The sequence below is a fragment of the Peromyscus maniculatus genome, chromosome 3, assembly GCF_049852395.1.
Source record: "Peromyscus maniculatus bairdii isolate BWxNUB_F1_BW_parent chromosome 3, HU_Pman_BW_mat_3.1, whole genome shotgun sequence".
NCBI classification, from domain to species: Eukaryota; Metazoa; Chordata; class Mammalia; order Rodentia; family Cricetidae; genus Peromyscus; species Peromyscus maniculatus.
This window is the reverse complement of record NC_134854.1, coordinates 152,011,592-152,034,933: the sequence shown is the minus strand read 5'-3', so window position 1 is coordinate 152,034,933 and position 23,342 is coordinate 152,011,592. Positions and strand designations below refer to the sequence as shown.

General features: G+C 39.4%; 1 protein-coding gene across 2 annotated transcripts; it reads left to right on the top strand.

Moving 5' to 3' along the window:
- Positions 1-240: 240 nt before the first annotated feature.
- Positions 241-16,695, top strand: Olr1 (oxidized low density lipoprotein receptor 1). Of its 2 annotated transcripts, none has more exons than XM_076568055.1 (7): positions 241-489; positions 3,426-3,527; positions 5,371-5,607; positions 8,537-8,773; positions 13,790-13,929; positions 14,542-14,657; positions 14,934-16,695. In XM_076568055.1, the coding sequence occupies exons 1-7, from the start codon at positions 405-407 to the stop codon at positions 15,076-15,078; spliced, it is 1,062 nt and encodes a 353-aa protein (XP_076424170.1). In that variant the 5' UTR covers positions 241-404; the 3' UTR covers positions 15,079-16,695. The 2 variants fall into 2 exon arrangements, with proteins under 2 accessions (XP_076424170.1, XP_076424171.1); XM_076568056.1 differs by lacking the exon at positions 241-489 and adding an exon at positions 1,186-1,388.
- Positions 16,696-23,342: the final 6,647 nt, after the last annotated feature.

Below are 23,342 nucleotides of genomic sequence, written 5' to 3'. Positions count from 1 at the left end.
AGCTTCAGTGAATCATCAAACAAATAAATGTGGACAATGAAGTGACATTCCTTTCTACAAACCTAGCTTGAGGTATGCGCTTCCTTCGAGTTTCAAGCCCTTATCTGATAAGTCGGCGGCGTCTTTCCTATGATTGTCACGGACGGTGCATTTTTCCCTGCTGCCTTTTTTCTTAGTGAAAGGTCATAATACAGGGCTGGAATTACCATTCTCCCCACCCACAACAGACACAACCTAAGAATTTGTGTTAGCCAACTTTCCAATATGAAGCAAAGTCTCCCCCTTCCTCCTGCGATGGTTGAGTCATCCTCTGCTAGATAAGAGTAGCTATTTAAACTGCACCAGAAGCTCAACCACTGGCAGTTGGTTGAGTTCCTTGACTGCTTCAGTTTCTCATTCCTGGCATGAGTTTGGAAATGACTTTTAATGGCAAGATGACTCCTGTGAACGAGCAGCCTGATGAGAAGTCATATCACAAGAAGGCTAAAGGTACCAGGGATGGGTGGATGCTTACAAAGACAGAATGTCAAGCTTAGTTTAGAAATGTAAATTAAATGTACTGGAGAATGACTTTAGAAATTAAAAACCTTCAAATATCAGGAAATATAAGAGACTAATACCACTTATTTGGAAGAAAAGCAGGTAGGATTCAAGATAATAACTTACCTGTACTACATCTTTACTGTAAGCTGTTCTCCATGCTGTCTCTTTAAATCAGTGACTTCTCTGAATCTTTATACTTTTCAAGAATGGTGCTGATAGTATCTGCCTTCTACAGAGAGCTAACCCAGAATCAGAAGGATTAATGAAGTCACTTAGTTTCATGGAATCATATACAGTAGTGCCAAAATCATACCACAGATTCCCACATATACAGAATCTATTTCATAAAAAACTGCAGGAAATACATTCATTCAGAGCACACAGTGATTATTTTTTATATGTGTTGTTGAAGTACTACTGCAAAACTATGAAGTGCTTTATGAGTTATCTAAAGCAAATTCAGTGTGTTCAGTATGGATGAGCATACATTAGCTTTTGTTGTCTATCATTGCTTTGAAAAATTATAGTTTATGATTGGCCAATATAGTAAACTGTGAACCACTTAGGTTTAATTGATAATCTCAATTCTGTAGACAACTACAGATAAAATGCCTATTATTTTATAAAATTAAGAGAAAAGGGACTGGGTGGTGGTGGTGCACACCTTAATCCCAGCACTTGAGGGGCAGGAGCAGGCCCGCCTAGTCTACAGATCGAGTTCCAGAACAGCCAGGGCTACACAGAGAAGCCCTGTTGGGGGAGGGGCAAATAAAACCTTAAGAAGAGGAAGAGAGACAGACTGTGTCTGTAAACAAGACTGGAATCTTTCCATAGATAGAATAAGGGTGAGTATGGTGTGATTTAATATCTGAGTGACTGAACTAGCACAGACTGAAAACAATGTTGGTGTTTAGTAGTAGACCCAGCAGCAGCTGATCTAGCTTGATGTGAAGACGTCCTGGTGTTTAATAGTAGATTCAGGAACTAATGCCAACCATTAATTTGTTCAACCATTCATTCATTGTTTGTGTGATAATGTTTGCCTGACTTCTGACATAAATATGATTCATTTTTAAAATTCCTGATTAAATTAGTGACCTACTGCGAACTGTATAAATTAGGCACAGAATTCAGTGAAAAAAATATTTTGCTTGTTTGTTCCTTTATTGATTGACTAAAGGTTGCTTTCTGACTAAATGCCATAAGTCAGGTGAGAACTAGACCACCGAGAATTCTTACCACCGAGATGGGATGAAGGTATATCGTAGACAATAGGAACACGTGTGTTCTTTTCACATGGGTGGTTCATGGGATTGGTATTTTATTCGAGTTGTGGGCATAAAATGTGGAATGAATATTGGAGTGTAAAGAGAAATGTGTTATTACACACAGATACATGATGCCAGGTGCCAGGATTAGGTCACCATCAGTAAAAGATATTAGCTTTTCTGTTGTCTGCCAGCTCACCACAAGTGCAGAGACAGAAATCATTTAGTCAGAGAACGAGCTGTCACAATTTCTATCTTCAAAAAAATTATCTGTAGAGTCTAACAGATTATTAACACATGAGAACTCTGTGAATATATCCAGCAGCTGATTAACTTGAACCCTTACCACATTCACACTGAAAGCTTAGTAATGTAATACTCTAAGCATTGTGGCTTATCAGTATTGGAATAGAGGCCTGTGCTTGGAACCAGATGTGGTACTGCATGCCTGATATCCCAGCACTAGGGAGCCTGAGGCAAGAGGGCTCATCTGTCTGAGACCATCCTGAGCTACTTAGTGAGTTCCAAGGCAGTGTGGACTAAAAATGAGCATCGTTTTAAGCATGAACAAAATAAAACCCAAAGACCTACCTTTTTAAGTTTATTAGATGTGTTCTCTCAAGCTAGTGACTGAAGCTTTCAGTTTCTTCTTTACATGGAGAGGAGGAGAATAATGTCAGTGTTCTGTTTATCTTACAAGAGGAAGAAACTAAATACATTGTGTGTAATATTTTCCTCTTGAGTCTGTAATGCTTGTGGTTATTTAATATGTGGCCATATAACTGTACATTCTCATGTCAGAGCTGCATAACTTGTTTTCATAAACAAGGCGACTTCTTATCTGGGAATAATAGGCCTAGATGCCTGAGTTTACTTCGTATCACCACCATAATTATTTCAATCCCAACTGGAGTAAAAGTTTTCAGCTAACTCTATACTTCATAGAGGAAACATCCAATGACCCCCTGCTATACTCTGAGTGCTAGGCTTTATTTTTCTATTTACAGTACTGGGGTTACCACAATTAACATAAATGCAACATAAGTGCAAGTCAGGCTATTATTATAAGCCAAGTGCATATCAAGGTCTCATTCCTAGTTTCCTTTGGTTAACAACTCCAGTTACAAGAAGTAATTTTAGTATAATAAAAATTGAATGGTGTGAGATCAGGCATAGAATTTCTTGAGAAAATCTCAGGTGACTGATTAAAATATTTTATTTGACATCTGACAGTTGTTTGCATAATGTTACTTATGAATACTTGTGTACATGTGTATGTAAACATCAGACTTTCTGCACCATAGATGAAGTTAGGCTGCATTGAGAGTTTCTTAAAGGGCATTGTGCATAGAATAGAGGAAGTAAACGTTCAGTAAGTGTCTGATACCTTACTGAATCCCAGCTGTTATTTTTTTTTTCCCATGTGAGTCCATGAGTAACTTACTTCAGTTTTATAACCATCCATTGTCTGTCTGCACACATGCAGAGCCAGTGGGGTTGGGGAGGGGGCTGAGGGGTGCACAGCACAGAGCTCAGGCAGGATCCAGAGCCCTGAGCTCGGCTTGATGACCTGCCTTTGGCTTTTCCAATTTTTCGGATTCTCCTTCCCTGCAGGTTTGCATTTTCTCTCCTCCCCATGGTGGTGCCCTGCTGCGATGACTCTGGTCATCCTTTGCCTAGGGTTATCAGTGACCCTTATTATACAACGGATGCAATGTAAGTGTTGACATAGGGAACTGGAGGGGGGCAATGAGGGTTATGAGCACAACTTGTAACAACTACAGATCAGCCTGGATTTGATTCCTTTTAGGCTAAATACTTTGAGAATAAGCCAAGCAATTAATGGATATATTCTGTTCATCTGCCCACTAGAGATGGGCATGGAATGGAGCTTATTCACAGTGGAGTATTTTTGTTCTGCTTCATAATTTCATGGAGGGACCTAATTACAACCTAGAATAATTTGATAATAACTTGAAGTTTCTAATACATAATAAATATATAACCCAAGAGGAAAAGAGGTCCCATTTAGTTTTGTTTTGATAGATCTGATTAAATGCCAGGAATCATAATTGTCCCTCTAAAATAAGTAAAACAGGGACAGCAAAATGTACTTTGAGTTTATAACACTTAGGAAAGTGGAGATACTGAGAGGGAAAAAGAAGATGTGAGAAAAAAGAGCAGAGTGGCCAAGAAGGAAAGATAATATTTTCCTGGCATCAGGCTGCACAAGCAGGATTCAGGCCCGGGTTATTCTTCCAGCCACAGTCCAAGATTGAAGTCCTCAGAAACACCACTTGCTTCCTACATGTCTAACTCTGTGTAACCTGTTTTTAATTGTCTGTGGGCACTTGAGGCCTTTCGTAATGATGGGGCAGGAGATCTCACTCGATGGCAGCAGTCAGAAGAACCTTTCTGGGGTGCCCGTCACCATCTAGCAGCCTCAGACTAGGCCTTGAAGCAAAGGGTCGGCAGCAAGGTGCGCTAGAGCTGGGTCGAGTTCCTAGCACAGCGTTCATTTCTGCTCGATTACACATTTGTTTCTTCTCCATCCTCCCAAACTGTTCTTTGGCTAAAATAAAATTTACTCTCGATGACACCATACAAAAATTTACAAATATTTCGTGGGCGGTTGCCTTGAAAATGAAGGCAAATGTCAGAGCTCCTAAATAAAATTAGGAAGTCTGGCGGTGTAGACAGAGTGGGAGGAGCTAAAGAGGAATTAAGCAGAAGAAATTGCTAATGGCAATTCCTCCTATGAATCAGCGTCTAGGGGAGAGGTGACTACTATAGATTACCAATACTATATTTATTCCATTATATTATTTCTTACCTTGTCATTACTTTAAAAATTTTTATTTTACTTTCTTACTGTTTGAGAATTTCATACTCATGTATATAATGCATTTTGATCAAATCTATCCCCATTTTCCTCCCACCATCCCCCCTTTCCTCTGAACTTCACGTGCTCTGCTTTTAATTTTTAGACCACTTAATGCTGCCTGCATGTGCATGGGTATAGGGCCATCTGCTGGTAGGTGGCCTCACGGGAGCCACATCCATGAAGAAAACTGACTCTCCCATTGCAGCAGCCATTAATTGCCACTAGTTCCTCAACTGAGGTGGAACCTCAGAGCCCATCCCCATCCCCAGGGGCTCGTACATGCCGACCAAGTCCTCTGCCGTTGACTTGTATCCCCACCTGTCTCCCCTTTGCCACTGGGCTATATTACTACCCCTGAAATTACTTTTAATTTGTGTATAAATCTCAACAAAAATAAAGCTGTGGAATTTTTTATTCAGAAACATCTGCATGATTACTAATAAAAATTACAACAGAATTGCAATTGCAAAGATACAATTGAATAACTTCTAAACCCATAAATTTTGAGTAAATTTGCGACATTTCTTCCTCCATTATTGTTCAAATTCATAAAAGATTTTTGTCAACACTCACCTGTTGTCAAGATTGATTGAGTCTGTGTTTTAGTGCCCTGGGCATCCAGTGGCAGCAATTGTACTGGAGAAGAGAGGCTGAGCCTTAATTCTCTATGGTTAGTTCTCCAGGTATCCAACCTCCTCAAGCAATACCAAGCAAACCTTACTCATCAGGAACATATCCTGGAGGGACAGATCTTAGCCCAGCAGCAGGCAGCAAACACTTCACAGAAGAAACTCAAGGAAATGATAGACACCCTCACCTGGGAGCTGAAGGAGAAATCCAAAGAGCAGGAGGGGCTTCTGCAACAGAACCTGGACCTCCAACAAGCCCTGCAGAGAGCTGAAAACTTTACAGGTACAGGGGAAGGGGGGTGGTGATGGGTGTTCTTCTGTTCAGTCTTTAAAAGGTTTTACAAAACCACCACATCACATGGACGCCATGCCTTCAGAGTGTTCTGCACAAGCTCTGTCGGTGCCATTTTTACTCCAGCCTATGTTAAGTTTTGTGAACATCTCATTTGATGGAGCTCTCCTTCTCGTGGGCTTAACATTTTGTCCCTTTTTCTCTTTTCAATTCTAGCCTTGAGGTTGGTGTGGAAGTGCCATCCTGGCTCATCATAGCCTCTGCCACAGACAAGTTATTATTCCCCTCCAATTGCATCTTGGTCACTGGCTTCCCTTTCCTTGAGAGTCTTCCTGTCACTGCCATTCTTTACCTCACCTCCTGTGTTTGCTTCATTCTGGGACACTGTTTCTTACATGGGCACTACATCTGTCTAAGTACAGAGTGGAGGCCACTTGACTGGGAAGGTTTAGGTAGGTCCTTAAAGTTGAGAAAAATAAGAGGTCTAGAAAATGAGTTTATATAAGAATTGAGATAATTTCCTCTGTCTAAAGGGATTCAGAATCTATGTAGGGGCAGACAAAGAACAGATTGTGCTGTCAGCTTTTGTGCTAGGACAGAAGCTTTCTGCATTGTTGAGTTTTTCTGCATTGTGTAATCAAGTGATGTATGTGCTTCTGACTACAGAGTTAGGTGTGACAGAATCAAATGTCCTTTCTTGGGAAGTGCTCGAAAGAGGGTGCTTTTCTCAGGATTAGCAATTAAGTGCCATTCAAAAGCATGTCTCTCCAACTTTTTGCTTCTGTGGCTGACAGCTCAATTGTGCAGTTTTGTTAAATAAAGATTATATAATAATATATAGATCGTCATCCCTTCATTGTATAGACAAAATTATTGAGAGCAGGATAGAGATCAACAACAATGTTAATGAGTGGTTTGATGTAAAGCTACTCAGTTTATGTTGTTTCCAGACAAGCATGGTGGGGCATGCCTTTAGTCCTAACACTGGGGAGACAGGCAAGCAGATCTCTGAGTTCAAGACCAGCCTTGTCGACAGAACAAGTTCCAGCCAGAGCTACATGAGAGATTAAACAAATTGTTTCAGTATAAACGGGGTAATTTAGCTTTGCAAAAATAATCAGAAATTTTTAGACAAACTGACCTTTGCCTAGTGTCATGCCAGTGGCCATGTCAGAGGGACAGTAGGTGACAACTGACTTCGGCATGTCAGCCCACCAGGAGGGAAATTCCTGATGGGTGAATCTCGATAGGCAAGGCCCTGAGACCACAGACCCCAGAGTGCCTTTTGCTTCTGCTGTGCCTTGGCATGTTTACCCCTGCCATCTTTCTCTGGTATCTGGCATGGTATGAATGAGTGTGGGGAGATCCCCACTGCCTGTAATGCCATGTGCCTGTCTCGTGGCAACATCCCATTCTACTGGGCGTTTTTACCTGTGGATTATTATGAAGATGACTTCTTCCTAAGCTGTACTGTCTATTTGATAACAATGATGTTAGTTCATACAGAGCTTTGATTAAGAAAAATAAACACAAGGAAATGTCACATAGCTAGGGCCGATGTGTTTCACCTAAGGAGCTGCACAGATTACAGTTCAGGTTAGTGATTAAGGAAAACAATAGCGTCCCCAGATGACAGTCTGGCTCTAATTCTCTTAATACTGAACAATGCAGTGACAAGTTTCGGTGTGCATCGTTAGCTGAAAAAAAAAGCCTTAAAATAATTTCAGGTTAGATCAGATGTTTTGATAATAGCTTTGAGATGAAAAACCCCAGGAAACAATCTAAAATTCACGAGGACACATAGCTGAGTTATAGGTTCATTAGTTTAGGGTAAAAAATACAAAGCAGCCCAATTGTTGCTAGCTGACACACTTTCCTTGCTGGATTTGGTTGGTGATCAAAGGTGATGATTTATTTCTTGTGACCATTGTTGCCCTCAGTCTCCTGATATAAGAAACTATTGCTGAGTAGATATGCATCCTAAAGATTTAAAGTGGAGGTGACTGATTCTTTTTCATATATAAAAGTTTATGTTTGTGATTCCTTTAAGATTCCTTATAAGATTACCTTTCAGGATAAGTAATAAAGTAATTGGCCCTTTCTTTATAACTGCAAAATGTAGCCTGCCAGTAAAAGACCTGACTGAGAAAAATACCTTGCTTGCCCACATAGTTAATCTATAACAAGTTGCTTGTGTATGTGGATTCTTGGGATAATTTGTTTTTCACCTATAATACATAAAATGTTTAATCATGTAAGGGAAATGGAAAACATGTTTTTTCACTGTTTGTTTTATATTCATTATAATCATTCACTTGAAGAACAGAATGTAACCACACTGTAATTTTCATATTACCTGAAAGATTTTGTTGAGGTGTATAAGCTGTAAGAAAAAGAATAAAGATGGAGTTAAAAATGGGCTACAAGGAAACCATCAAGAATGAGAATTAGAAGAAAAAAAAAAGATTGAGAGAATTAAAATGAGTTAGATGGAAAATAACAAGAATGAGAGTTAGAAGGAACTAGAAGGGAAACATCAAGAATAAAGATGGAGTTAGAAGGAAAACATCAATAATGAGAGAAGGAAATCAACAGGAAAATAAAGAATAGAGAATGTAAAAGAAGAATAAAGAAAATGTCTGAAAGAAACCATCAAGAGAATGTGTGAGTGTCTTTTTCCCTAAGCCACTCAGATTAAAAACGTCTAGTACATGCTGACTGTGGGTTTTCCTCTGATCCCTGTGCTACAGCAGTCTTTCAAGGACATTTCTTCCTCCATTATTGTTCAAATTCGTAAAAGATTTTTGTCAACACTCATCTGTTGTCAAGATAGATTATTTGAGTCTGTGAATGCCCTGGGCATCCATTGGCAGCAATTATACTAGAGAAGGGAGGGTGAGTTTAAACTCTCTATGGTTAGTTCTCCAGGTATCCAACCTCCTCAAGCAATACCAAGCAAACCTTACTCATCAGGAACATATCCTGGAGGGACAGATCTTAGCCCAGCAGCAGGCAGCAAATGCTTCACAGAAGAAACTCAAGGAAATGATAGACACCCTCACCTGGGAGCTGAAGGAGAAATCCAAAGAGCAGGAGGGGCTTCTGCAACAGAACCTGGACCTCCAACAAGCCCTGCAGAGAGCTGAAAACTTTACAGGTACAGGGGAAGGGGGGTGGTGATGGGCGTTCTTCTGTTCAGTCTTTCAAAGGTTTTACAAAACCACCACATCACATGGACGCCATGCCTTCAGAGTGTTCTGCACAAGCTCTGTCAGTGCCGTTTTACTCTAGCCTGTGTTAAGTTTTGTGAACATCTCATTTGATGGAGCTCTCCTTCTCGTAGGCTTCATATTTTCTTCCTTCTTTTCAGTTCTAGCTTTGAGGTTTGTGTGGAAGTGCCATCCTGGCTCATCATAGCCTCTGCCACAGACAAGTTATTATTCCCATCCAAATGCATCTTGGTCACTGGCTTCCCTTTCCTTGAGAGTCTTCCTGTCACTGCCATTCTTTACCTCACCTCCTGTGTTTGCTTCATTCTGGGACACTGTTTCTTACATGGGCACTACATCTGTCTAAGTACAGAGTGGAGGCCACTTGACTGGGAAGGTTTAGGTCGGTCCTTAAAGTTGAGAAAAATAAGAGGTCTAGAAAATGAGTTTATATAAGAATTGAGATGATTTCCTCTGTCTAAAGGGATTCAGAATCTATGTAGGGGCAGACCAAGAACAGATTGTGCTGTCAACTTTTGTGCTAGGACAGAGCTTTCTGCATTGTTGAGTTTTTCTGCACTGTGTAATCAAGTGAGGTATGTGCTTCTGACTACAGAGTTAGGTGTGACAGAATCAAATGTCCTTTCTTGGGAAGTGCTCGAAAGAGGGTGCTTTTCTCAGGATTAGCAATTAAGTGCCATTCAAAAGCATGTCTCTCCAACTTTTTGCTTCTGTGGCTGACTGTTCAATTGTGCAGTTTTGTTAAATAAAGATTATATAATAATATATAGATAGTCATCCCTTCATTGTATAGACAAAATTATTGAGAGCAGGATAGAGATCAACAACAATGTTAATGAGTGGTTTGATGTAAAGTTACTCAGCTTTTAATTCTTTTAGTTACGCAGTTTATAAGTCTTTTCAGGCCCAACATGGTGGGGCATGCCTTTAGTCCTAACACTGGGGAGACAGAGGCAAGGAGATCTCTGAGTTCAAGACCAAACTTGTCTATACAACAAGTTCCAGCCAGAGCTACATGAGAGATCAAACAAACAAACAAATAAATTATTTCAGTATAAAAGGGGTAATTTAGCTTTGCAAAAATAATCAGAATTTTTTAGACAAACTGACCTTTGACTACTGTCAAATATGTATTTAATCTTTCTAGGGAAGGACCTTTCAATAAAGTAAGGGATGCAACACTTCAAACCAGGTTTAAGGGACGGAGGCTTAATTATCAAGAATGGGAGTGTTTACAGATGTAAACAGCTAAAATTCCAGCCAATGGTTTATTTCACAGACACAGCAGTAAAGCATTTTTGCATTTATTAGCTGTAAATTGTGTGGAATTCGATCTGTGTTAGGACCATGAAGAACTTGCTCTTAGAGATGCCAGACGTGAACAATGGATCAGACACAGAATTCACTTGTCCTTTTCTGGCATATATAATTAGGTCCTTTGTTCCATTCCTTGAAGTGTTAGATATGGCCAAGTAGTAGAGATCTCAGGTGAATGTCTGCTTTACTCATGTTGCCCTAGGGAGAGCCTCACGAAAATATCGTAATACTGAAATCCCAAGTGGGAAAATTTATACTAGGGTTTTTTTTTCCAAATTTGAGGCAGATTCTTTCTGTCTTACTACAGTTCTGTGGTCCTCAGCAGATCAGTAGGATGATTTCCTTGGAAGCTAAGGAGATTCAGGGTCTTCAAAAAGATAGATCTTTGCATTTAGCATCAGAATTGGTGCTTGTTATTCGTCTTTAGCTATGCAAATAGATTTATATAAATGGCAAGTTCCATGTAGGCCCCCAAACCCTGAGCCCACAGCAGAATACTTCCTCAATTAGTTCATCCTCAGGGGAGTTTGAGCGGGCATGTGCTACTGTGCCTGTATTAGGTTCTCAAGAGCAACAGAGCCAACAGGGTGAGTATGTATTAAAAAGGGATTTATTAGATTTGTTTGCATAATGTATCTGGGGAATGGAACAATGGTTATCTCTCACTGGATGGGTGGAAAATTTAGCAGCTGTTTAGTCTGTGAGGCTGGATGTCTAAGACTTCGCTGTTTGGCACTGAAGTCCTGGAGTATCTATGAAGAGCTGCTGATCTTCAGTCTATTTTTGAAGCTAGAAGAAGCTGGTTATAATACCAAGGAATGAATGTAGCCCTGTGATCAATGAAGTTGCCTGCAGAGTGAATGCACACAGGCACAGGGCAAAATTTCCTTCTTCCTCCTATCTCTGTGTTGCCATAGGAAGGACTCACCCATGTTTAGGGGAAGTCCCGCTTCAGACAATCTGATTCAGAAAATCCCTCACAGGAATCCCCAGCTGCTTGGCTTTTAGTTCCTTCCAGATGCAGACAAATTGACAACCAAGGCTTATCGAGGTACACCAACACAGGTATTAAACACACAGTGAGCATGAGGTTCAAATTCATGATTTCTTGATCTGTCAAATGAAGACATTAGTGAATCAAACTCTGAGTTGAACAAGGATTAAATGAGTTCACATATTCAAAGTACTTCCGGCAGTTTGTACACTTGGTAAATAATATCTGTGTTCATTAAACTTTGTATGTAATAGTAGATACTATATGCTATATGATATTACACACATATCACACACACATACAAAGAAATGTAGTTGATTTTAATATCACATAGAGAGACATGTCTTTCTCACTTTGTTATAATAGAGACAAGCTGTCTAGACCATTTCTCTATTCCACAACAACCTGATTTGTTTATATTTATATACTGTGATGGGGATAGACAAATTATGAAGGAAGTTGTACACTCTGTTTTAAACTTATGCATGCCCTTTCTACTTTACTTTCTGCTTTCATTTTTCTGGAAACTTCCTACTCTGATGTAGCATCTTAAAGGGTCTTATTAATAAAAACAAACTGGAGCCAGGTATTGGGGTTAAAGCTGGAAGATCAGAGAAGCAGAACAAGCCACAGCTACCTCACCTTGCCAATTCCTCAGCTGATTCTGTTTCCTTAGACTGGAAGCCTCTATGTCCTCATCCAAATGGATCTCAGCTGAACTGCTGCTCAAAAGTCTAAAAGATTAACCAGCCTAGTTCCTGGTTTTCATGCCTTACATACCTTTCTGCCCTCACTTCCTGGGATTAAAGTCTCACTTCTTGGGATTAAAGGCGCGAGTCACCATGCCTGGCTATATATCTAGTGTGGCCTTGAACTCACAGAGATCCGGATGAATCTCTGCCTCCCAAGTGATAGGATTAAAGGCGTGTGCACCACCATTTTCTGGCCTCTATATCTAGTGGCTGTTCTGTTCTCTGACCCCAGATAAGTTTATTAGGGTACACAATATTTTGGGGAACACAATACCACCACACTCTATCCTCTATGTATATATATTTGTTGTTCTATAGTCCTATGTTGTTTCTTTTGTTTTAGATAGCTTCTCACTCTGTAGCCCAGGTTGGCCTGGGACTCATTATTGAGACAAAATTGGCCTTGAACTCAAGGAATTCCTCTTGCCTTAGTCTCCTTTGTGCTGGGGTTGCAGACAGGAACCACTATACCAGGTCTACATTTGCCTTTCTGGTAAAGCTTGCTTGTATAAAATTATCAGGTGGGTTTGTGCCACAGTGAAAATTGAAATTATGATCTAACTCTTCTTAATGACTTTTCCCCCATGTTGGCCACACATTAGAGCAAAAGGCAGTTCCTTGTGTGTCACCATCACTATGCACTTGGTGACCATGCTGGCGATCTGGGAGTTGTCAACATGTAGATATTGATACCTTTGCCTATTTCCTTCTCCCAGAGGGGAATTTTCTGGATGCCCCAGCAAATTTGTTGCTGAGAACATCTTATTTACTGAAATCTCACTGAAACTGGGAATACTCATTTTATATCAATGAAACATTCTACCTAAATCAAACTTGTCCAAAAGAATGTGAGCTACTATACAAGAGTAATTTTCCACCATGAACATGTTTAAAGAAAGAAAAAGAAGCAGATGGAATTAATTGTAGTAACATACTTTACTTAACTAAAACCTCTGAAATATTAATTTGACATGAACCTATAAGGTTCTCAATGGGCTAGGCTGCATGATTCTGATGAAGCACTAAAAATCACATGTATGCTTTAAGTGCAAACATGGGTGACTGCAAACTCACCTCATTTCAGAAACCACATTGGCAACTGTACTGGACAACACAGGGATAAAAGAAGGAGGGAGAGTAGCCACAACTAACTCTGTTATTCAGAGAAATGAAGTTTTTTAAATGCATGTCTAGCTTTGTAATAACAGAACAGCCAATACACATCCATTTCTTTAACTCTCATTTTTGTAATTTCAAACAAAACTTTTAAAATTCAAATTCTAAACTTGCATACCAACTTATGTCTCCTAAGAAGGGAAATGAAATGCTAAGTGGAAAGTCAACTCAGTTTACTAAAATTAGAATGCTTTAGCCCTTCTTCTTTTAAAAACACTCTCTTCTTCCTTTATAAACATAAAAGACAGGGAGAAGAACTGGGAGAAGTTAGAGGAGGGGAAACCATAATCAAAATATATTGTAAGAAAGAATATATTTTTAACAAAAGAAAAAAGTGTATAAAGGGAAATAAGGGTTAGGAAGATGGCTCAGTGGTTAAGAGCATTGGCTCCTCTTCCAGGGGACCTAGGTTGGGTTCTCTGCACCCACATAGCAGCTCATCACTGTTTGCAACCCCAGTTCCAGTGGATCTGATGCCCTCTTCTGGCCTCTGAGAGCATCACATGCATCTGGTGCACATATACACCAGCAAGCAAAATACCCACACACAGAAAATAAAAATAAAATGCAAAAAATGATAATGATGTATTAAAAAGGAAATAAAGACTCTGGTCATTCTATTTGCAGATTCTGAGTATCATTCTAAGGAAGAACTGAAGAAATGCTTTTACTCAGAACTCATCTGTTCTATTAACACTTCCTAGGTCCGTGTCCACAAGACTGGTTATGGCATAAAGAAAACTGTTATCTGTTCTCTTCTGAGCAGTCTTATTGGGCAAAGAGCCAAGAAATCTGCCTGTCTTTGGATGCTCAGTTGCTACAAATTAATAGCATAGATGATCTGGTGAGTCATTTGGGGTGATGATGGAATAGATTATGGGTTAGTAAAAAAAAAAAAAAAATGAACCAGGCTTAGGTCTCTGGAGGAGTGTCTTAGAGTTTTATTGCTGTTAATAGATGTCATGACCATGGCACCTCTTATAAAGACAAGTATTTAATTTGCGCTGGCTTACATTTCAGAGGGTTAGTTCACTATCAGCATGCAGGAAGCGTGGTGGTACATAGGCATCTATGATGCTGGAGAGGACCTGAGAGTTCTACATATGGATCCACCGGCAGCAGAAAGAGAGTGATACTTGAGTTTCTGAAACCTCAAAGCCCATCCAACCCCTGTGACACACTACTTCCAACAGAGCCACACCTACTCCAACAAAGCCACACCTCCCTCCACTCTCTATGGGGGTCATTTTCATTCAAATCACCACAGGGAGGAACACTTGTCTGAGAGGAGAAACAGCTGTTTTTCAGTCTGTTTGTATGCTTGGCCTTGGGCATACAGGGTGTGTCTGTATCTCAGTAGGCTTCTGTAAATTGTCATTAAATCACCAAGGGATGTTGAAGATCATTTTGATATTTAGTTTGATGAATCTAAAGTCAGAGTGGTGTCTTTCCACAGAACTTCATCTCACAAACCACTTCCCATTCCACCTCCCCATTCTGGATGGGACTGCGTCGGAAGAAACAAAATGACCCATGGTTGTGGGAGAATGGTTCTCCTTTGCGTCCTCACTTGTAAGTCCATTACTCCTCTGGGTGCCCATTGTGAGTGTTCTGTCCCTGGCTGGACCTGATTTGAAGTCCCTGTCACATTCCACATATGTCCTCTTCTTGTCAGAATGAAGAGGGGGGGAATCCATGAAAGTCCCAAGGGGGTTTGCTATTTGCCCCTTCAGACATTTGCTGATGTTTCCTTCACCTTACTGCTGATTTCAAGCTTTGAGTCAGGATTGATTTCTAACACAAAGATGCTACATGTCATTTTTTTTTTTCTTTTCTCTTCACCTGCAGATTTACGATCAGGGGTATTCCTCCCCAGACGCATCCATCAGGCACCTGTGTGTACATTCAAGAGGGGGTTGTTTTTGCTGACAACTGCATTTTAACTGCATTCAGCCTATGTCAGAAGCGGGCAAAGCTATTGTTAATGCAGTGAATTTAAAGATTCTGGAAGAACAGGAGAAGACCTTTGACTGTTGTCATGAAATTTAAGCTAATATTGTGTACTTGAATGTAAAACATGATTTTCCTGACAGCTGTGAGCTAACTACTAACTTCAGTTCACCTGAGCAGAGGCAAGGACCAGACGCACAGACAGGGGATCCAGTTGTTTGACATCTTTGTATCTAAAGTCGTGAGTTCGATTGTTTATCCATATGCATTAGCCTTGCCCTTCCCAAGTTGTCCAACCAACCTGCAATCCTTCCTCCCTTTCCTGTTTAAATGATGACTCCTGCCTGACCTGGAAAATGCTTTCTAATCAGTCTCCTATAGCTCAATGTACACAAGACATTATGGACCTGCACAGAAGACAGACTGTAGAGAACCTGCTGAAGTGAAGGCAGAGGGCTCAGGAGGGAAGTGTGTCTAAGAAGCAGCAGGCCAAGAAGAGAACAGAGGGAAAGCCACAGTGCAGCACAAGTTCCTGCTAGGAGCCACAGCTTGACCTTTGTAACTGTGGTCCATCTCCATACTGCACCATTTCCACATCCACAGCTTGACCTTTGTAACTGTGGTCCATCACCACACTGCACCATTCCCACATCCACAGCTTGACCTTTGTAACTGTGGTCCATCTCCATACTGCACCATTCCCACATCCACAGCTTGACCTTTGTAACTGTGGTCCATCACCACACTGCACCATTCCCACATCCACAGCTTGACCTTTGTAACTGTGGTCCATCTCCATACTGCACCATTTCCACATCCACAGCTTGACCTTTGTAACTGTGGTCCATCTCCACACTGCACCATTCCCACAATCACAGCTTGACCTTTGTAACTGTGGTCCATCTCCATACTGCACCATTTCCACATTTATATTTTTTAATTTTTATTTTATCTTTATGGGGGGATGCCGACATGTGTGTCTATGCACCTGGAGGACAGAAGAGAGCATAAGATCCCTTGGAACTGGAATTTACAGATGGTTGTTAGCTGCTATGTAGGTCCTAAGAATTGAACTCAGGTCCTTTGGAAGAACAGCCAGTCCTCTTAGCCATGAACTACCTCTTCAGTCGCTGTGATCAGTTCTTGCATAAGTTATTTCTTCATCTTTTCTCTACCAAAGAACAGTACTGTGACTTTAATCCTTTAAAACAGTATTTGTTAGAACCACATAATATGTGGCCCCAAAGCAAACCTAGATTTTTTTCCCCCTTAAATTACACATCCTTTGTAGACAACCTCTCCTTGATCCTGTCATGCTATGCTATGATTCAGAAACATACACGACCAAAATGGAGGAAACTAAGTTGCAGGACAAGTTCTTAGAGCAATATGAGCTAGGTATAAAACTAGTGTTCTATTGGAAAAGACGGACTTAGAAAGTTCTATTTTCAAAGCCTCCATTCTCCACACACTTCACAGATACTTCCACTTCAAAGGAAGCTTTCCATTGTTCTAGGCCAGCAATTCTGTGTGTGTGTGTGTGTGTGTGTATGTATGTGTGTGTGTGTGTGGTGTGGTGTGTGTGGTGTGTGTGTGTGTGTGTGTGTGTGTGTGTGTGTGTGGTGTGTGTTATGTGTCTGTGTGTTTATATATGACAGATGCATCCTTGGGAAGATGAGACAAGGATTACTTTTTTCATTGGCAGTTTTGCTATGTAATGAACTTACAATAAACTGAATTTGTAAGTATTGTAAACTGTGGTGATCATATCACCATAGCTGAGGTGATAAGCATATCTGCCACTTCTGCCCCTTTCCAATGCCTCCTCCCTAGAACAAACACTAATCTGCTTTCATCTTGCATTTCATAGAGTTTATAGGTTTTTTGGTTTTTTTTTTAAGACAGGGTCTCACCATGTAGCTTTGGCTGGCCTGGAACTCATTATGCAGACCAGGCTGACCTCCAACTCACAGTTTCTTCTGCCTCTGACTCCCAGGTACTAAGATTAAAGGAGTGCACCACCACATGTGATTCACATAGTTTATGTGAATGGAATTGCATAGTATGTGTTTTTTGGCCAAGTTTCTTTCACTTGGTGCTATTATATATTATATATATATATATATATATATATATATATATATATATATATATCAGTGTCTTTTATCAGTTCTTCTTACTTTTTAAATATTAAGCATTACACTACGGGTACATACTGCTAATTGTTTATCTGTGTACTTATTAACGCCATTTGGTTTGTTTCAGTTTGGGTTCACCTTTATTTATATAAAGCTGCTACGAATGTCCATGAGCAAGTCTTTGTCAAACTCAGGATCTGATTTCTCAGATGAACACCTACAAGTGTGATGTTCAGTTCATGAAGTACATGGACCTGAGAAACTGCTAAATGTTTTTCCAAAATTAACGCACTTTTCATTCCCATCAGGAGTGTAGAAATGAACCAGTTCCTTTTCATCTGCACCATAATTCAGTATGGTCAATATCATCACTTTAACCAATCTTTTTGAAAATCTTAATTTTTAGATTTATTTCTTTTATATGTATTAGTTGGTTCCTTGCATGTATGTTTACGTACCACATGCATGCCTGCCACCAGAAGAGGTCAGAAGAGGGCACTGTATCTTCTGGAACTCGAGTTACAGATGATTGTGAGCCATCCTATAGGTCCTGGGAACTGAACCCAGATCCTTTGGAAGGACAGTCAGTACTCTTAACTCCTGAGACATCCCTCCATCCCCTTTAGGTATTCTTATAGATATATAGCTGTGTATAATTGCAGTTTTAATTTGAAGTTCTTAAATGTCAAATGATCTTGGATTTATTTTCATGTTATTATTTACTCTCTGTACATTTTCTATGATGAAATAACTGGATACATCTTATGAGAATTTTGTTTTCTTGGGTTTTAAATCTGAGGGATTTACATATTTGAGAATAAAAACAGCCTGATATGGAGCAAAAGTTTTTGTTTGTTTCTTAATTGGGGTTTCTATTGCTGTGAGGAGGTGCCATGAACTCTTATAAAAGAAAACATTTAATTAGGTGGCTTACAGTTTCAGAGGTTTAGTCTGTTATCATCATGGTAGGACATGGCAGCATGCAGGCAGACATGGTGCTGGAGATGGAGCTGAGGGTCCTACATCTTGACTTGCTGGCAACAGGAAAAGGTCGGAGACACTGGGCATGACTTGAGCATATATGGGACCTCAAAGCCTGTCTCCACAGTGACACACTTCCTCCAACAAGGCCACACCTACTCCAACAAAGGCCCACCTCCTGATAGCCCCACTCCCTATGAGTTTATGGGGGCCATTTATGTTCAAACGACCATAGTTTATTTATTTGTTTGCTTGTTGTTTTTGTTACAGTTTGTCTTATTTTTAAACAGAATATTTACAAAACAGATAGACATTTTTAATATTCTAAGAACTCATTATTTCTTATTTAATTATTCTTAGAACACTATTTCTAAGAACTCACTGCCTAATTCAACACTATAAAACTTTCTCTTATGCCTTTTGGTCTAGAAAGTTTTTACCTTGAGGTCTGTGACTTGTTTTGGATTCTTTGCAGGTCACGCATTGATGCTTCTCATTTTGAATGTGGACATCCAATTGTTTCATTGCCTCTTAAGAGTACTTAACTGTTTCCACATGCTCTATCCCACTGGCTTCTCTGTGCATTTTCCTACCACGATGTTTTTTGAAGTATGACCTGATGATTCTCTGGATTTCCTCGTTGTCTGTTTTTATGTCTCTCTTTTCATTTCTGATTTTGTTAATTTGTATGCTCTCTCTCTGCTTTTTTTGGTTAATTTGGATAAGGGCTTGTCTATCTTGTTGATTTTCTCAAAGAACCAACTCTTTGTTTCATTGATTCTTTTTGTATTGTTCTCTTTGTTTCTATTTTATTGATTTTAGCCCTCAATTTGATTATTTCTTGGCATCTTTTCTTCCTGGGTGACTTTACTTCTTCTTGTTCTAGAGCTTTCAGGTGTGCTGTTAAGTCACTAGTGTGAGATTTATCCAATTTCTTTATGTGGGCATTTAGTGCTATGAATTTTCCTCTTAGCACTGCTTTCATAGTGTCCCATAAGTTTGGATATGCCTCTGTTCCGAAGTAGCTCCTCTGATCTGTGCTATCCTGGGTTTCTCTGTTAGTTCATATACTGAATACTGAGTCCAACTCTTGGATATGCTCCTATTCTTGACATTTTTTAAATCAGGTTTCACTATGAGTGAAATAAACTCTCCTCCCTCCCCCCCAAAAATAAATAAATAAATAAATAAATAAGGTTTCAACTACAGCTCTTTCTCTTGTTTATTTGGCTTGTTTATGCCCTGTGTGAGGAGACTATTCTTTTACATTTTTAAAGTGGAACTAAAAATACATATGCAGCAGAGGGTAAGCGGCTTGCAAATTTTTAAACATTTATTCTCAGTGTTTTGTTTTTGTTTTATTTTTTCAAAGAAAGTTTGCTGACTGTTGCTGGTGCAAATTTGTTGTTGCTTTACACATGTATTTCTTTAATGAAAAAATGAGCATGCTGGGTTAGTGCAAGGGCTCTGATGTCAGACTATCTGAGTTCAAATTCTGCTTCCAACTTCCTCAGTTATAAAGGGCAATTTATTGACCATCATGATGCTTTCATTTCTTCAGATGAAAAACAAAAATAACATCATTTGCTAACGCATAGCTATCTGAGAATCTATAAAGTTTATAGAGAACTTTTAGTGCCTAGAATTTGATGAGTTCAAGAAATCTCAGCTCTCTATACTATTTGTTGGTTTTTGTCTTTTTAACATTCTACAGATGTTCTTTCTTTTTTTTTTAGCAGATTCTAAAACATTTATGCATAGTGAAAAACTAATGTAAACACATCAACTTGGGCTTAACTCTATCTACGTATAAGTATTATTTTGGAGTTTTGTGTCGAAGCGTTGTGCCCTGGAACATACTGTCTTGCATACTGCACATTAAAATGGGAGACATCGCTTTTATTTTTTATCATACTTTATGCTGGGATTTTTTAGGGCTTTATGGGACATTTGGCTCAATAGAGGAACAGATGGTATACAAGTGCACACACCTTCAAAGAGTGAATTGCCTCAGAGAACTTCACCCAGCAAAGCTGCATTGCTCTGGCTGATAACATGACCCAGAACAGATGCATTTTTCCAGTATCTACTACTAAGATTTTTTTTAACTTATCAAGTAAGGGAAATATATTAAAATTTTTCATTTTGAAGCTATACTTGGGAGGATAAGGTAGAATGGTTACTGTGAGTTTCAGGGTAGCCTGGGCTACCTAATGAATTCTAGGCCAGCCTGGGCTACAGAGTCAGATTCTGTCTCTACAAACTGAGATGTATAAAAATACAGCATCTAATATTTATATCTTAATATCAAAGATACTTTAAATTTTTAATTTATATTTATTTATTTTGTGTATGCTTTTGTTTATGTGTGGGCACATGTGCCATGGACACATGGGGATCTGAAGGCAACCTATGAGATTCAGTCCTCTTCTTCAACTCTGGGATCAAACTCAGATCATCAGACTTGGCAGCTGAGACAACTCACCACTCCTCAAAGACAGTATCTTTGTACCTGAACCTACTTTGTAAATCTTCTCCAACTCTCCCCTCCACATCAGCTTCACCCCATGATGGATGTCTTGAAACAGAAAGAGCTGACAGTGCTCCAGTTTTCTGGGAGCAAATAGGAAAAAATGAGAAAAGAACGAGGGTTTTGCTTGTAAAGGATGATTCGGTTGTGTTATCCATTGACATGTGTGTGGACTTGGAGCAATCTGGGCTTTTATAGTTATTAAGCTGGCCGTTGGTTACAACATATTGAAAAATTAATGGTCTGTGTTATGGTTCAGCCAACAACTGCATTCCTCAGCTCTTCCTAAATTGTCTAACTTCATTATGAGCACACTCTACAGTTCATTTATAATTTAACATTTACAGAATAAGCAAATCAATAGCACTATGAATAATTTAAGCCCAATAAAACATCCCATAGCACTGTCAACAAGAATCTACATCAATATATTCATAAGTGTCAAGTCACTTGCTTTTGCTAAGCTATTTTGTTAAGATTGCTCCTATAGCATTCTCCTGCTTTGCTTCAATTTCAAAGTTTAGCAGTCTTTCTTAAAAAAAAAAAAAGCCTACTATTTAAAATGTTTTAGAAATGATACAGAATGCTTAATATGTGATTTTTAAAACCTGTCTAGAGCAAGATGTGAGAGCATATACCTCTGGTGTTTAAATTCAGGAGGATGAGGCAGCAAGAGAGCTCTGAGCTCAAGGCTGACCTATGTGTTTCGAGGCCAGTCTGAGTGTCCTGGCTAGCTTGAACTGTCAACTTGACAGATCCTAAAGCTATTTGGGAAGAATTTTTTTTTTTAACTGAGAAGTTGCTAGATCAGATTGGCCTAGCAAGGGGGCTTGTTAATTGATGTAGGAGGGCGCAGCCCACAGTGGAAAGTATCATCCCTAGGCAGGGGCTCCTGAACTACATAAGAAAGCTAGTCAACAAGCAAGCATACGGCAAGATGCATTTGTTTCTTTCTGTCCATGTATAGATGTGATGCAACTAGCTGCCTAAGTTCCTGTCTTAAGTCCCACTCAGTGATTGACAGCAGCCTGAAACTGTAAGTCAAATAAACCCTTTCCTCACCTAAGTCACCCTAACAGCAATAGAAAGAAAACTAGAATACTGGGCCACAGTGTAAGATCTTGTCTCAACAACAGCAGAAATAGCATTTGGGATGCAGAGGCCCGTGAAAAGCTGTGAGTTTGAATTTGCCGTGGTCTATATAGAGAGTTCTAGGCCTGCTAAGGCTACATAGTGAGACCCTGTTTGAAAAACAAAACAACAGACTATATGCTTCAATAACTTAGATAACAAAGTAATTATATCAAGTATTTTGCTTTTCTTTTATTCTAATTAGCCTTGACAAAAAGATATAGATTATAATTCTTTCATCTTTTAGCTCATTTATTCATTCACTCACTCAACAAATGATTGTTTCATGAGAATTAATTCTATAGAGAATCTTTCTATAACATGAAGAGCGTGGATAGCAGTAAAGATACACAGAGACGATTCCCATGATTCTCAGAATCTGTGTTGAGTAAGAAAAAGAACTTGAAATAACTACATTTATATAATTGTATTTATTTAACACTGGGAAGTAGTTACTTTAGATATTTGGAATTGATAATAAATAAGACAAGCAAGGAAAGACAAATTTCTTTCAATGTAGAAACTTGTAAATTGATAGCAGACATTAAAAAATAGAAATAAAATAAGCATACACAGCTATGACTAAGAAAGCCACGTGAGTCTAAAACTAATAAACAAACAAAAACCATGGCTGTGAAGAGGAAACGGCAACCATTCACCCCATTTCTGGTCCTGCATGCTTAAATTCTGCAACTGGACTCCCAAGCTGGCAAGATTTGTCTAATTTGTCTTGAAACTCCTAAAACAAGACTGTAGATGGCGCCATCACTTTGACCATTGCTGTGTGATTTTGCTAAAGATTTTGGTTTATTCCTTCCATCCTGGCTTAGATCACACTTTACAGGAGATTTATTTTCATTCACCAGTTTTCCCTCTTTTTTCAGCGTACAAGGATCTTGATAGACACTTTCGCAGGAGGAAGCCAGCTCAGAAACTGAAACATTTTAAAGTTGCTCAGTCGCTCCACAGCAGGTGCAGGAGAAAGGACACCACCACCCGCTGTGGCTCTGGATCCTGAATTTAGAAGCTGCGCCAGTGATTTATTTACACTGTTACCTGATGCCCGCTGCTCTCTGTAGAAACACCAGATGCATTTCTGCCAATATTTTAAGCTCGGTTACTTTATTCTAAAGCGAACTGTGCATAAAATCCTCACATTAAAGAACAAAGGCTCCCGGGGTGTTGCTGTTGATCCAACTAGGACACACCAGAGACCTTCCTGGGGCTATCTGGCACTACATCCCGCTTACTCTCTTTATGTTAAGTATGATTCTGAAATTAAGAGCACAGGCAAAGTCAAAGATCCGACTGATCAATGGATGGCTAATGATGTACTAAAAGTGAATGCAAGGGGGGAAAAAAGCCACTGTGAGCAGAATGAAGGGCATAGCATAGGTCACCCAAAGCACATAAATAAATATGCAAGAAAAACCCACTCCACTTTGTACACGGGTACCCAAACATCACATCATACTCGAAAAATGTAACACAGTTATGACTTTCAATTGAACATAAGACAAAAGTTAA

What these genes read in the sequence shown, in the direction of transcription:
- Olr1 (XM_076568055.1), top strand. Translation starts at nt 405, where the DNA reads ATGAGTTTGGAAATGACTTTTAATGGCAAGATGACTCCTGTGAACGAG. An exon ending in TATTATACAACGGATGCAAT is followed by an intron (nt 3,528 to 5,370) that starts GTAAGTGTTGAC and finishes CTCTATGGTTAG; the next exon opens with TTCTCCAGGTATCCAACCTC. An exon ending in GAGAGCTGAAAACTTTACAG is followed by an intron (nt 5,608 to 8,536) that starts GTACAGGGGAAG and finishes CTCTATGGTTAG; the next exon opens with TTCTCCAGGTATCCAACCTC.